Source organism: Mus musculus, chromosome 9 (assembly GCF_000001635.26).
Source record: "Mus musculus strain C57BL/6J chromosome 9, GRCm38.p6 C57BL/6J".
NCBI classification, from domain to species: domain Eukaryota; kingdom Metazoa; phylum Chordata; class Mammalia; order Rodentia; family Muridae; genus Mus; species Mus musculus.
Window position 1 is genome coordinate 59897711 of NC_000075.6, and position 14991 is coordinate 59912701.

Here is a 14991-nt window from a genome sequence, read left to right on the forward strand (position 1 = left end):
ATTGTTGAAAGCATCAACATCCTTAGCCATCAGGAGAGTGTATACTGTAACTACTCAGGTACTCCATATTACCTTACCAAGGAGGAAGATACTTGAGCATGGAAAAAGGTCTCCCATGCTTATGGACTGATAGAGTTAACAATTTGAAAATAAGACTGTATTACCAAAACTCATCTACACATTAAATGCAGTTTACTTCAGAATTCTAATGACTTCTTTTTAGAACTAGAAAAAAAAAAGACTAAAATTCAATTGGACACACAAAATACCTCAAAAGTCAGAGCAATTCTAAGAAGAAAGAACAGTGCTGGAGGTGTTGCAATACTTGGGCTCAAACTGAGCTACGGAGCCACAATAACAAAACTAACGTGGAAGGGAGGATGGGATAGGGAGTTTCTGGAGGGGAAACCAGGAAAGGGGATAACATTTGAAATGTAAATAAATAAAATATCCAATAAGTTTTTCTAAAAAGGAAAAAAAAGAATAAACATTAAAAAATGTGATGAAACTATTTAACCAAGACTTTATCCTGAATAATTTTTGAGTTCATGATACTATATATAAGGTTATAGAAATAATTATTATCAATTTAATGCATTTCATTATCAATATTATAAAAACAAAGATTTAAACACATTGAAACAATTTTTATTTAGTTTATTAAAATTGATTACATTGGCATTTTAAAAAAAGATTTTAAAAATGGAGTTGCACAAAACTCAAAAGCTATCCAACACACACACAAAAATCATCATAAATGAAGACAAAGGGGGACCTGCCAACTATACATCTGATATATCACTCAGTAAATTACTTCAAAAATTAAAAACCAAAACAAGATATTTGCAAATTAATAGTCAACTGAAATTTATCAACATAAAAAAAAAAAGGAAAGATTTTAAAAGGTTAACACACAAAAAATATTCAACAACCTTAGTCATCAGGGAAATACAGATTAAAACTACTTTGAGATTCTACTTCAACCCATTTCAAATGACTGTCATTAAGTGAGGATATGTGCAAAGAGGAGGACCCCTTGTACACTTCTTGTGGAAATGTAAACTGGTACAGCCATGATGGAAATCAGTATGGTAGTTCCTCAAAAGGAACTAGCTATGTCTTCGTTTGGGTTTAATTGCTATAACACCATGACCATAGCAAGTCTTATAAAGAAAAACATTTAATTGGAGCTGGCTTAAAGTTTCAGAGGTTTAGTCTATTATCTTCATGGCAGGGAACAGTGGTCTGCAGGCAGACCTGGTGTTGGAAAAGAAGCTAAGAGTTCTATGTCTTGATCCACAGGCAGCAGAAAGAGACTGTGCCACACTGGGCATAGCTTGAACATAGGAAATCTCAAAGCCTGCCTCCAGAGTGACATACTTCCTCCAACAGGGCCACACCTCCTAATAAGTGCCATTTGTTATGGGCCAAGCATTCAAACACATGAGTCTGTGGGGGCTGTACGTTTTCAAATCACTACAACATATAATCTGGCTGTGCCTGTTTTGGGTGTATAATCAAAAGATTTAATCTGGCATACCACAGAGATACTTGTCCAGCCATGATTATAATGATTCACAATTTTAAGATATGAAGTCAGTTACTTGTTCAGCAAACAGACACTAATGGTAAAGAAAATGCAACATATACATCATGAAATTTTATATGATTGAAAAGAATGGAATTGTGACACTTGCAGTCAGATGGATGAAACTGCCATACTAAGTGAAATAAGTGGGTCTGAAACCAGTACCACAGGTTTTATCTCATGTAGCCTATAGATATAAATTTTTATATGTGTAAATATATATGTACAACATGAAAGTAGAAACTGAATTGTGAGAATGAAGTTCAAAATTGGGAGTATCAAGAGAGGGTTATGTATGTGTCATGAAAGCAATAACGGGAACTAGTTCAGTGGAAGGAAAGCAGCAAGAACAGTAAGCATGCAAACAAAAACAAGGATACACCAGGCATGGGGGATGGCCTTTAATCCTAGCACTTGGGTGACACAGAAAAGTAGGTCTCAGAGTTCAAGGTCAGCCTGGTCTACACAGGGGTTTTCAAGTCAACCAGGGCTACATTGTGAGGCCCTGTCTCAGACAAATAAACAAAGATATCTATGTATTGATAATGTCACAACCATTTTCTTTTTAATGGAAAGCAAAAAAGTTGATTAGGAGAAAGAAAAAAACATAAAAATTATTATTTATGTTAATACATAATGTGCTTATTTTTTCAACTTTAATTTCTAAATAGCAGTAGGTATAACTCATAAAAACAGAAGTCTTTTCAGGTCATGGTTGATTTTCAATAATGTAAAACATTCCTGGAAGTGAAAAACAACATTTTAGAACTGCTGCTTTCAATTTACCTTGCAAGTGAGTCATAGACAGCCAGCCATCTTACGCTTATTGAATTGCGTTGTTTTTGATACTGATAATATCTACATTGTTAGTTAAATTTAGGACAGGCTATATCTTATTTTCATTATTTCTTGGAGGATCATAATTCTCTACCTGGAATAGATACCCAGTGAAGTCTTAGCAAGCGGTTGGAGGACTTCCCATTTACCAACCATACTAGGGAAGCACTTACTTCATTGGCTATAGTATAAATAGTGAAATTTCTTCATTCAGGTGGAAGAGCACAATGGCCACATCTTTAAGGCCACCCAGTATAGCATCCCTACATACTGTGAATACTGTTCTTCCTTGATATGGATAATGGACAGAGCCTCTGTTTGCAAATGTAAGTATTAGACATCTTTGAGGAAAAGCTTTCATTGTCCTCTTTGTGTTCACTTGTCTGCAAAACTAGTACCATGAACATGTTAAGTTCCGTACCCACTTAGAATAATAGTTAAGCTCTCTTAGCTATAATTGCAATACTTCTTAGTGCTTGAGCAGCTGGATTTTCACTTTGCTAGCTAACCCTTTATGAGTTTAACACAATGATTTATACCCTTTTTTTAAATGCAGTCTTTCAAATGAATTGAAGGTTTATGCCACCCTGGAAGTTGCTCTGGGCAGGCTGTCATGACTGCCTGAAATGTCTTCAAGGATCCCTCCCTATGGTTCCAGTGCAAATTTACTATCTTCTTTTTAATGGTGCTAAAACTCTATAGCAACCAAGGTCTTTTTGTCCATACCTATTTTTCCCTTGCCTGACCAAACTGAATATGTATTTAATTTCGTTTTCAAGTTATCATTATAAAATTTGCTAAATGTAGCCAGCAATAACCACACTACATGAATTCTGTATTCTCTTGAAATTTCTTCTACCATATTACTTAGCCCTTTAATTCAGCCTCACTCAGATTTTCAGAACCTAGTTCAATGTAGATAGTTTTGGGTTTTTTGCCAAAAATATAAATGACCTCTACTCCAACTCTCTGTAGGGCCATTGTTTACACATAGAACATATGAGCCTGGCTCTCCACTGTCTTCATCCTTATTAGCAGTCTGGCTTTCCAGCCTCCTTCCACAATATCCCATCAAGGTCTGTTTGCAGCACTCCGGGACTTGGCTTTTCTACCCTGAAGTTCCATACTTTTCCATAGCCCTCTCCCAAATCAGTTTCAAAGGCTTAAAAATGACTTTGTCAAGTTTAGTCAAGACAACAACCCCACTTCTCTGGTACCAGTTTTCTGTATTAATTTTGTGTTGGTGTCTGATAGAAATGACTTAAGGAAAGAAACATTTGTTTTGGCTCATGTCTTCAGAGATTTTAGTCCTTCATGCACAGTGGGCTATGGTAGAGGCAAACCAAAAAGCAAAGATTCTGACCCACATGAGGGGCAAGATGTACCCTTCAAATGCCCACACCTCTAGTGACCTAGTTCAACCAGTGAGTTTCCACTGTGTAAGTATTCAACGGGCTTCCCAAAATGGTGGCACTAGATGGTGAATAAACATTTAAATAGTAATCCTGTGGAGATTTCAGATTCAAATTTGAATGAAGCAAGAACTTCCTTTATTTTTCTTATCAGTGGTCTTAAAAATTATACTATTGATAATGGGAAATAGTCTGAAATGTACCTAATTCAAACACTGGTTTTAGGCTAAGCAGTGATTCTCAACCTTCTTAATGCTGTGACCCTTTAATATAGTTCTTCATGTTATGGTGACCCCGAACCACAAAATGATTTTTGTTGCTACTTCATAACTGTAATTTTGGTACTGTTAGGAATCGTACTGTAAATATCTGATATGCGAACCCCAAAGGGTTGAGACCCAAAGGTTGAGAACCACTGATTTAGAGAATTTGCTTTTTTATGGCTAATGTGGATTTAGATTGATTCTTAAAGAATTAATTGTTTTTTATAACTGTATGACCTCACCATTATAATAGCATGGCCTCTATTACTTGATCTAGCTTTGAAAACATAAAAGATTAGAAGTTTAAGAAAGAATATTTTTGTTAGTTTGCAAGAACTGGTAGGACAGATTGACAGAAGTGACCTTGTTCTCAGCATCCCTCTGTGCAAATGTCTTGTTCTCACCATCTGTCTGGGTACCTTGTTACTGGGCACTCTTTGTTTTGTTTGTTTGTTGTTTTGTCTTTATGTAGTCCTGGCTGGCCTCAATCTCTCAAAGATCTGCCTACCTTTTCCTCCCAAGCCTAAAAAATTATTTTTGCTCTGAACTTTTTTTTAAACTTATGTTCCCTACTATAACTAATACTCTGCTTATATTATTTTATCTAAGAACTCTATTCTGGTCCTTCAGGGATAATAAATAACCCTCTTCTATTTTTATCAATATACTGCCAATTTCAGTTTATTTCTGTAAGCATTTCTTGACAATAATCCCTTCTTTGCCTATAGTTATAATTCTTAATTGGGATTTCTGGGACTTTAACAGGTTTTAGAGCACCTGGGAGGACATACATACTACTTTGTGAATCAAACTATAAAGATAGATAAATAACCTGTTGGAATTGAGTGTTGGGGGTAGAAGACATGAGTGCAGTAGCAAGACAGGCACCCTAGAAAGAAGAGAGAGCTTGTTCATTGACACTGACTGAAAATGTTAGGCAAGTTTTCAACATTTCCCTTAACAGAGGTTAGCATTAACAAAATGTGTTTAATTACCTTAAAGCAGGGTCAGCCTCAAAAAACAAAGTTGTGAACTTGATAAGTTCTTGCCATTGATTTGCACACTAAAATTGTTGTATGCTTAACCTGTTTTCCAGTGTGTAAGTACGCTTGCCATAAGAAGTGCTGCCTAAAAACCACAGCCAAGTGTTCTAAGAAGGTAAGGCATTACTTACTGCCCCTTAGTACCTTAATAGTACACAGCATGTCTGCAAATTTTTTTCCATACGGAAAGTAGTTGGGGCTTCTTTAGTAGCTTTATAATACAGTGTTTTTCAAACTTCATGACCTCAAATAACATTGAGAAGTATGTTTTATGTCACAATCCAATATACATGTATGGAGATGTATGGATATAACTGAATTAATTTTCTTGAAACCTTTAATCTTGACTTTATGTAAGCTGCTAAGTTGATGAGTTAAGCATTCATAAATTCTTCTGAGGAATTTTCTTTGATGTTCACTATTAACATTTAACCATGAGCAACAGCGTATACTAAAAAAGCTGGTATTTTCAAATACCTAGTTGTATTTGTGTACGTAAGTCTAAAAAGTACTAAATATATATCTTCAAGGAAACAACCTTTTTGATGGTTTTGATTTTGGTTTTTTTGAGACAGGGTCTTTCTATTATGTATCACTGGCTGTCTTAGAACTTACAATGTAGACCAGACCTGCTTTGAACTCACAGGATCCATCTGCCTCTGCCTCTGGCATGCCAGGATTAAAAGCATGAGCCACCATGCCAGACTATTTTTAAAAAGTTGTTAGTGACTGATAATGGGAAGGCCCAGCTTACCTTGGGCGTGGCTAACCCTGGGCAGATAGTCTCCTGAGTTTTGTAAGAAAGCAGGCTGAAGAAGCCATGAGAGAAACAAGCCAGTAAGCAGTGTTCCTCCATTACTTCTGCCTCAGATCCTGCCTGGAGTTCTTGCCATAACTTCCTTGATGGTGGACTGTGATGTGGAAGTTTAGACAAAATAAACCCTTCCCCACTAGTTTCTTTGGTCATGGTGTTTTATCACAGCAATAGAAACCTAAAAAAGAAAACCACCACCAAACAGTATTCTGTGTACAGATCTTACATACCAAAGTCAGAGACGATGATTGAAGTTTCAGCAATCTCTTAGAACTATAGATGGTGGGAAAGATTTCCCTACTGTCAAGATTTGAACCACTGTGGTTTGTTTGTTCATTAGAGGAATAAGCCTAAATTTAGAAATATTTCATTTCATTTCAGGACTTTTTTTTTTTTAACTTCCAAGCTATTTAACATAGATGGCTAAGAAGCTAATTAGAATAGGATTTTCCAGAGTCTCCATGCTAAGAAGAGAAAAGAGAATTTAAAATTTTAAGATTAGTAATGACAGAGAAATCAGTTCTCCAGACTCTCAGTGAGAGCTATGTCTAGAGATCCGCCCTATGAATGGGAGTGGGGAGTGAGTCATTGATAGACTGAGCTTAACAAACTTACCAGTTAGCTTTGAGGTGGTCCTTAATTAGATCATGGTGGGGTTTTGTTTTTTTTTTTTTTTAACATTACTTATTGTGTGGGTGGGTATAGCCTATTTCACATGCTGTTACACACATGAGGAAGTCAGAGAACAATTTGCATGTGCCAGTCCTAGTTCAACTCAGGTTCAATTTAGCAAGTGCCTTTCCCCTGTGCTCTCTTGCAAGCCCTAATAATATGTAGAGTTTTGGTGCATGTTTGTTTCAGGTCACTTGGGTTCAAACCTGACTGCACTTCAAGTTGTTGTGTAGTAGCCTCAACTGTTTTCTAGTTTTTCTTTCACAGTTTTCAGCTATTAACTATTTGATGCTGTAGGAAGATCATCTTTTAATATGTTAAGGCTAAGTATGTATGATGCATGTATCGTATTAATAGCGAAACTTTGGTTAATGTATATTTTTGCTTAAATAATTTCAGTAACATTATTATGTTTTTTTCTTTAATAAATTATTATTTGCTTCATACCAGGTTTTACCATGCCATATATTCTTAGAAACTAAGTAGAATATAATAGTTTATTGCAAAAGTTTAGCCAAGTTGATGTAGTAAAAGTACTAACATTTAATATGCATCCTTTAAATGCTCTAAATATTCTGCCTAGTAGTAGTATTAGAGATGTTATTTGATACTAGTTTAACATCATTCAAATTAAATTTGGAGTTAATTCTCTGAGAATTAACTGCTAACATACAAAATGTATAGATGGACGATAACAGAAAACTGACTCTTGTCGTGGCAGTTTAAAATTCTCCAATAGTGTCTCTTAGCTGTCAGAATAAAGTCCAAGTGCACTTGATAGCCTTTACCTAGCTTTTCATTCATTCTTAGTTTATGACTTAGTATCACAGATTCCAGGGCTCTGTGTTTCCTCAGCCCCTCTTGCTTTCTTAGATAAAATCTGCTTCCTAACATCAGATCTTTTTTGAGGTCCTTAGTTGCTATTTTGGTGGTGGTGGTGGTTTTGGGTGGATGGTTTTAATTTGGGTTTGGTTGTTATGAGATAGGGTCTCATTTATCTCAGACTGGCCTGGAACTCTGTATAGCCTAGGATGAATCGGAACTTCTGATTCTCCTGCTTCTTTCTCTCAAGTGTTGGGGATCAAACATAAGGCTGCAAGCAAGCTAAGCGTACTCTGCCAACCGAGCTACTGCCCAGCCCAGACTTTCCTGTGTTATCATCTGTGTCTTTATAATTGCCTAGTAAATCTGTCATTTTACTTATTTCCACATGCTAATGTAGTATCTTAGCATTAGTTTTAGGGGAAATGCGCTCTCTTACTTTTGTTTCCCTGGTACCTAGATCATAATGACAAATGTATCGATTTAGATAAGAAACCAAAATCAATTCAAGGTCTTAAGTATCATCAACAATGCATGTACTTCACTTGTGTCTATACTAGCTAGCCACTGAAAATGTCTGAGAATAGTAAGGGAGATGACATGTAAAGGATGTGTTAAAGGGGGAGAAAATTCATATGGGGAGACTAGTCTTGATACTGTTAGAGTAGTTCAGACAAGCAGTTCTATAGTATATGAATACATTTAGAAACAAAACTTGTCTTTCATTTAGTATGATCCAGAGCTGTCATCTCGGCAATTTGGGGTTGAGCTGTCCCGTTTGACTAGTGAAGACCGAGCTGTTCCTTTAGTGGTAGAGAAGCTCATAAACTATATTGAAATGCATGGACTTTATACTGAAGGTATTTACCGAAAGTCTGGTTCAACTAATAAAATCAAGGAGCTTCGACAAGGTCTAGATACAGGTAAGATAGTATGCCCTGAATCAAGATGTAACACTTATTTTAAAAGTTATTTCACTTTTATATTCTGCTTCTCTAAATGTAGGGCCAGAACATTTTGGGGTATTTCTTTGCCATTTTTGAGTCTTTGGCTGTATTTAGTAAATTCATCAAACATGTACCAACAGTATCAATTATAGAAAGTTTGTTAGGTACTTGAAAAAGATCTTAATCTATTTAACAGACTAATTAGATCCTGTTATCCTTAATTTATGGGGAAGAAAAATGTAGGTTCAAGGAAATTAATAGAATGTTGATGCAAGGTAACAAAGATTCTTAGAAACAGTTTTGAGAACTCAGAGACGTCATTTATCTGCATTTAAAGGTAAGGAATCAAACTGACAAAGGAATTCATCTAACTGCTTATCACCAACCAGTGACAACAATTTAATCCCGTGTTCTCTGAATCCATACTTTAAAGTGCTTCCTGTTAAGTCTTCAGTGTCCTGACCACAGACAGGATTCTTTGTAATAGATATCCCTAGTGCCCATGTATATTGAGGACTTGGTTATGAGTGTACCATTTAGTCCCAGGGTACATACAAGGGCTTGCCTTTGGTTTCATTAACCAAATATATTCTTCAACATTGTTAAAAGAAAATAGTTCTTTTAAAACCAAACTTAGATACACAAGTTGTCTTTGTGTGACCAAGAACTCCAGTGGTTTTTCTCACCATCAGTGAAAAATGAATTATTGTGAAAATAACAAGAAATTCCTGATAAAACTTGATAAATTCTGACTGAGAGAACTTTGTATACGATAGTTTGGGGCATTTTTCAGGTTTGGCTCACTCTTGAACTGTGCAACATCAAACAGGATGTAGATGTTTCCATCACATTTTCCTGCCTTCTCATCTGTAAGAATGACTTAAATTCAGCCTTGCATTTAGTCCCCTTAGACTTCTGACGCATTGGTACTCAAGTGTGTGGTACGTAGTCCAATCTACAAGACAGGGACAAAAATCAAAAGCAAGCAAATAGACAATTCTGCAGTAGTTTGATCCTTCATGAAACGTGATCTTTTACATTTGTGTTCACAAACACAGACACCAAAACTATTTCTTCAGGGTTAGAAGTGGCAATTCCAAGCATGGAATGAAATTGTAGAAAGTATACATTGTTTAATTAAGAAATATGAAGGCTTCATTTAGTAGGTTTATTTTGTGAAGTGTATTGCTTAAATCTTTTGCATGTTTGCTTTGTTACCTAACTCTTGTCTCTAAATAGATGCTGAAAGTGTAAACCTAGATGACTATAACATACATGTCATTGCAAGTGTATTCAAACAATGGCTTCGTGATTTGCCCAATCCACTCATGACTTTTGAACTCTATGAAGAATTCCTTCGAGCTATGGGTAAGCACAAGCTTCTTGGATTTAAAGGAAAGGCCTATACTTGGTAAAGCCATGCCATGTGTTATGTTCATTATTAAGGCCTCCTATAGTAGATTGATTAGCCTTTATGGGTCCTAAATTACGCTGTGACAGTTAATACAAAACTGCAGTGTATTATTACCTATTCAAATGTTAACTTTTCTGTAGACTCTTCTAAAAGTATCTGAATAAGCCACTTTGTTGCTTCTTGTAAGTAACTGAAAGATGTGGGTATCAAAACAGTAAAATATCAAGTGGGAGATTTTAGGGTAGGTCAGAACATTCATTCAGTTGTAAATCTAAGCAAGAACTGTGTTGGAAGCTAACTGTCTTGTTTGTTTTCTACCAGATGGGCTCTGTGCTTTAGCTGTGTAGTATATTGGTAAAAGTTTGTGTAGAGGTATTTAGGACCTGAGGATTTATTATTATCTAGAACAGTTGGTTAATTTTAATGGGACACTAGTCTGTCACATAACAACTAAAATACTAGAACACCTGTGCCCTTGCTATCGTCAAGGGCTGTTGGGGAACAAACTCAACTTTGGGAATTCAAATACAGGGAGCTAATAGCTTAGAACCATGGTTCTGCCTCCCCAAGCTGGAGCCATCATTCTCTACTGTAGAGTTTCCATCAGGAAGGAGATACAGCATGTAACAGGGATATTCAGTATAATTTGCTATTTTTACCATTTTTCTTAGGCCTTCAGGAAAGAAAAGAGACAATCCGTGGTGTGTACTCTGTAATTGATCAGCTCTCCCGAACTCATCTCAATACACTGGAACGCCTTATCTTTCATCTAGTTAGGTAACTTATTCAAGACAGGTTCTCACTATGTATCTTTGGCTGTCTTGGAACTCACTATCTAGATCAGTCTGAACTTGAAATCATAGCTATCTTTCTGCCTCTACTTCTCAAGTGCTGGGATTAAAGGCATGTACCAATATGCCTTTTGGGGGTTATGGTCAGGATTCCATTTAAATGAAGAACTTGAATATATAAAGACAGTGTCTTGCCTAGGAATGTAGTTTAGCAGTGGAATACTTACCTAGCATGCACAAAGCCCTTGGTTTGGTCTTTACTATGCTTACAAAACAACACCTCTCACCTCCAATGAAACCCCTTTCTGCCGTAAATTGGGGGGGGGGGGGTGTTAAGATTCCTTCAAGCAGAAATCTGCTAAATTGAGTACTGTTGAGTAATGCATAAAGCAGTTCACACCTCATGGTGGCACGAAGTAACAGCCATTTTGATATTTGAACTAGAAGAGTTTTTGTCTCTGAACATAACTTACTTCATGAGAGCTGAGTTCAGATTATACTCAGGAATTGACTGACTCTAGAGGCTTCAGGAATAGATATCTTTCCCTGTGTAAATATTTGAAGTGGTTGCGACTACAGCCCTCTTTCTGGTTAGATGTGGGGTATGTTGCAAATGCCTTAAAATATCTACTCTAGGGGTTAGAGAGAAGGTTCAGAGGTTAATAGCATTGGCTGCTCTTTCAGAGAACATGGATTCAATTACAGGTCCCCACACAGTAGGTCACAGCTATCTGTAACTCCAGTTCCAGGGGATCTAACAATGTCACACAGACATACATGCAGGCAAAACACCAATGCACATAAAATAAATAGTTTTTTGTCTTAGTCAGGGTTTCTATTCCTGCACAAACATCATGACCAAGAAGCAAGTTGGGGAGGAAAGGGTTTATTCGGCTTATACTTCCATACTGCTGTTTATCACCAAAGGAAGTCAGGACTGGAACTCAAGCAGGTCAGAAAGCAGGAGCTGATGCAGAGGCCATGGAGGGATGTTCTTTACTGGCTTGCTTCCCTGGCTTGCTCAGCCTGCTGTCTTATACAACCCAAGACTACCAGCCCAGGAATGGTTCCACCCACAAGGGGCCTTTTCCCCTTGATCATTAATTGAGAAAATGCCTTATAGCTGGATCTCATGGAGGCATTTCCTCAACTGAAGCTCCTTTCTCTGTGATAACTCCAGCTGTGTCAAGTTGACACAAAACTAGCCAGTACAACCACACAACTCTGCATTTGCAGACATGTTATAATGTTGGGCTTAAACAGCAGGTTATAGACTTCTCTTAATAGGCTATACGTTGACCTATGGCCCAGACTATTTCAGGAAGTAGTAAAAGTCCATTTTCCAGGTAAAGGGATAGCTCTAGGGAAGTCTACAGTGTCTTCCTTAAGCTTAGGTGGTTATCTATGCAATACTATGGGGTTGATGGCATATTGTCCTCTCTTCCTACTATTATGTTATTTTATCCTCTTTTCACTTGTGTTGGTTTTGCTTTATTCCTTAGGATTGCTCTACAGGAAGACACTAATCGAATGTCTGCTAATGCTTTGGCCATTGTGTTTGCACCTTGCATTCTCCGTTGCCCTGACACTACTGACCCACTACAAAGTGTACAAGATATCAGTAAGACTACCACGTAAGGCCAGCCCCTATCATCTCTATAGGACCTTAGTTGATGTAGTCCATTTTATCCAAATATCAAACACAGCAAATGATTTCATAAGTTCCAGTGCATTTAAGCAGATTATTGGTTATTCTAAAACTTGTTTCAATTTAGGACTACTTACAGTTTTTAAATGGATTTCTGTTTTGTCAAGTTCTGTCTCTCTCTCTCCCACCCCCGCCCCACTCTCCTAGTCTAATCGTGATCTCATCACTCAGTCTCTTTGGTTGTAATAGTTCAGTATTCCCGTATTTTACCCTCAACTTTTTTCTTTAATTTCTTTTTTTTTTTTCTCAATCTGACTGCAGCAGGAACTTTGGAAAATGTAAGGGCTTGAGTCTATCCCCCAGATTCATTCATTAATTTATTAATTGATCTGGGATTATAGCCTGAGAGTTAAGATTTGTAATTATTTTCAGTTGGTTTCTAAAATACAGACAAAGTTGTCAACCACCATTCTGAATTTTTTCAGGGCTCATAAAATAAAGGATGCTTCCTTCATCCCAAAACTGTCTAGGACACCTAGTTACAAAGTATTCTAGAGATACAACACTTCATTTGATTTACTTCTGCTTGTAACAGTTTTTTTTTCCTATCTTCCCATTTCAGATGTGTGGAGCTGATAGTGGTAGAACAAATGAATAAATATAAGGCTCGTCTCAAAGACATCAGTAGCCTGGAATTTGCTGAAAATAAAGCAAAGACCAGACTGTCACTGATTCGTAGATCAATGGTAAGATGCAGAATATGGAGCACAGTGAAAAGGTGGGAGAGGGGCTTCTTGTGACTTCTTTTTAAGTAATGTTTGTGACATATATGGGTTATGCCCAGAGGAGCTTCTCAGAAGGAATACAGGTGCTATGAATATCTGATGATCTTTAAATTATTTTAGCTATGTGTACAGAGGACATTTAATGTGGAGAATTTTAAAATATTTTGAATAAAACATTGGTGGCTTATAATCTTCCCTGCTTACCTTACCCATCCATGACATGAAAACTTAACTTTATCTTAACTTTTTCTCTACATCCTTCCATTATCTTTTCTTACTCTGAGCCATATCATTTTGGTGGTTCTTCCAAGATTCCTGATAGTAGAGAACTTAATCATTTGGAGTTTAATATGAACTAAAGCGTTTGATCCATACAGAAGCAGAATTCCATTTAAGAGTCTTCTATGATCAAATAAAGACTTTATTTAGGATTTGTTGTTGGGTTTGAGATGAGCCTACCAAGTGATAATTTCTTTTTTCATTTATTGACTTTTGTATTTAGTGTCTTCTGTTGAAACTAGTGACCAGCAATTATGTAGATAACTCTAGTTAGCATTAACTAAGAATCAGTAGGATCTGTGGTTCTGGTAAACAACTGACAGATTAAAGTTTAACCTTTACCTGCTTGTTACTCCTCCTTTCAGTAAGATAACATTATCACAACAGCCACATATTTCAGACCCCCAGCAAATCTCTCAAAACACCAACTTCCCAGTTTTCTTACTCATATTTTCTAGAGCCCAGAAGTACTTCTTCCATACCATTATAATCTGTATTTAGACTGATGCTGAAATGACTCTCCTTCTTCCTTTTCTATTTAAGCTTCCTTGCACAAAACAGATGTTCCACAGAGGTCTATTAATAGGTCTATTAGTGGATGATCTCTAGAAACAAACATAAGCATAACCTTTCCCAGGCATTAAATAAAGTTCATTGTCTTAGTTAGGATTCCCATTTCTATGATTTAAAAACAAAAAACAACACACACACACACACACACACACAGAGAGAGAGAGAGAGAGAGAAACATGACCAAATTGATGGGGGAAGGGTATATTCCAGCTTAGATTTTTCTAGTCCATTATTCTAGGAAGTCAGGAGAGAAACCTAAAGGCAAAAACTAAAAAAGAGACTATGGGAGAAGTGCTGCTTACAGGCTTGCCCCTTATGGCTTGCTCAGCCTGCTTTGTTATACAGCCCAGGACAACCTACACAGGGGTAATAATAGCCACAAGAACTGGGCCCTTTCACACAGTCATCAATCCCAAGAAATGTATCACAGGCTCGCCCACAGACCAAGCTGATGAAAGGGCATTTTTCTCAATAGAGATTTTTGTCTTTGAATTACTCTGGCTTGTGTCAGGCTGACATAAAACTAGCCATGCAGTCATCATAGGATACTATCTAAATCTCTTTCCAGGACTTTAAAAATGAAAATACCACTTAAAAGTGAAATTTGGGCCTAAGGTGTTACATTAGTTGGTAGAGTGCTTGTCTTTAAGACAAGGTTGATCCCTGAGACTGAACAAATAGAAACATTTTCTCTGTGAGAATTTGAGCTCAGTCTTCAGAGGTTTAATTTATTAGTACCCTCCTAGGAGGGAGAGGAAGAGCTTCTTTACCGCAGAACTTTATTCTAAAGCAAGTGGGAAAGCTGTGGACCCCCTCCTCCTCAGTACTGCAGAAATGGATGCATTCATCCCACTGAACGATTTAGCCTTCTCTTTAATGGAGCAATGACATGTACGTGCTAACCTTCTGCTTTCCTTTTCATGTCCTTCCTAATCCAGAAACCTGTACTAATTGCAGTTAGATTTATGAGCATTACCCGCAGTTCAGTCTCGGTATGTATTAATATTGCAATGTGTCACAGTCACTTCACACCATTGTGTCTCATTCATCCAGGAATTGTTCTGCTCTGTCAGTCATCTGTGCCTGTCTGCCTTACATGTTCA

The 14991-nt window shown here is 36.9% G+C and overlaps 1 protein-coding gene and 1 long non-coding RNA gene across 13 annotated transcripts in view; one reads left to right on the plus strand and one right to left on the minus strand.

The window, feature by feature from the left end:
• Myo9a (myosin IXa) overlaps positions 1–14991 on the plus strand; it is a 178019-nt gene that overhangs the window by 146863 nt on the left and 16165 nt on the right. For 9 of the 12 annotated variants that reach the window (XM_006511209.4, XM_006511210.3, XM_017313399.2 and 6 more), the window contains 8 exons: positions 2640–2751; positions 5197–5258; positions 8182–8374; positions 9638–9766; positions 10484–10589; positions 12106–12237; positions 12874–12997; positions 14827–14880. In XM_006511209.4, coding sequence (XP_006511272.1) covers positions 2640–2751; positions 5197–5258; positions 8182–8374; positions 9638–9766; positions 10484–10589; positions 12106–12237; positions 12874–12997; positions 14827–14880 — 912 coding nt within the window. The remainder of the gene's footprint in view (positions 1–2639; positions 2752–5196; positions 5259–8181; positions 8375–9637; positions 9767–10483; positions 10590–12105; positions 12238–12873; positions 12998–14826; positions 14881–14991) is intronic. The other 3 variants (XM_006511220.3, XM_006511212.3, XM_006511217.3) reach the window with 1 other exon arrangement.
• Positions 1–14991, minus strand: part of Gm20275 (predicted gene, 20275) — a 114787-nt gene that overhangs the window by 71459 nt on the left and 28337 nt on the right. The gene's annotated exons all lie outside the window — the stretch shown is intronic.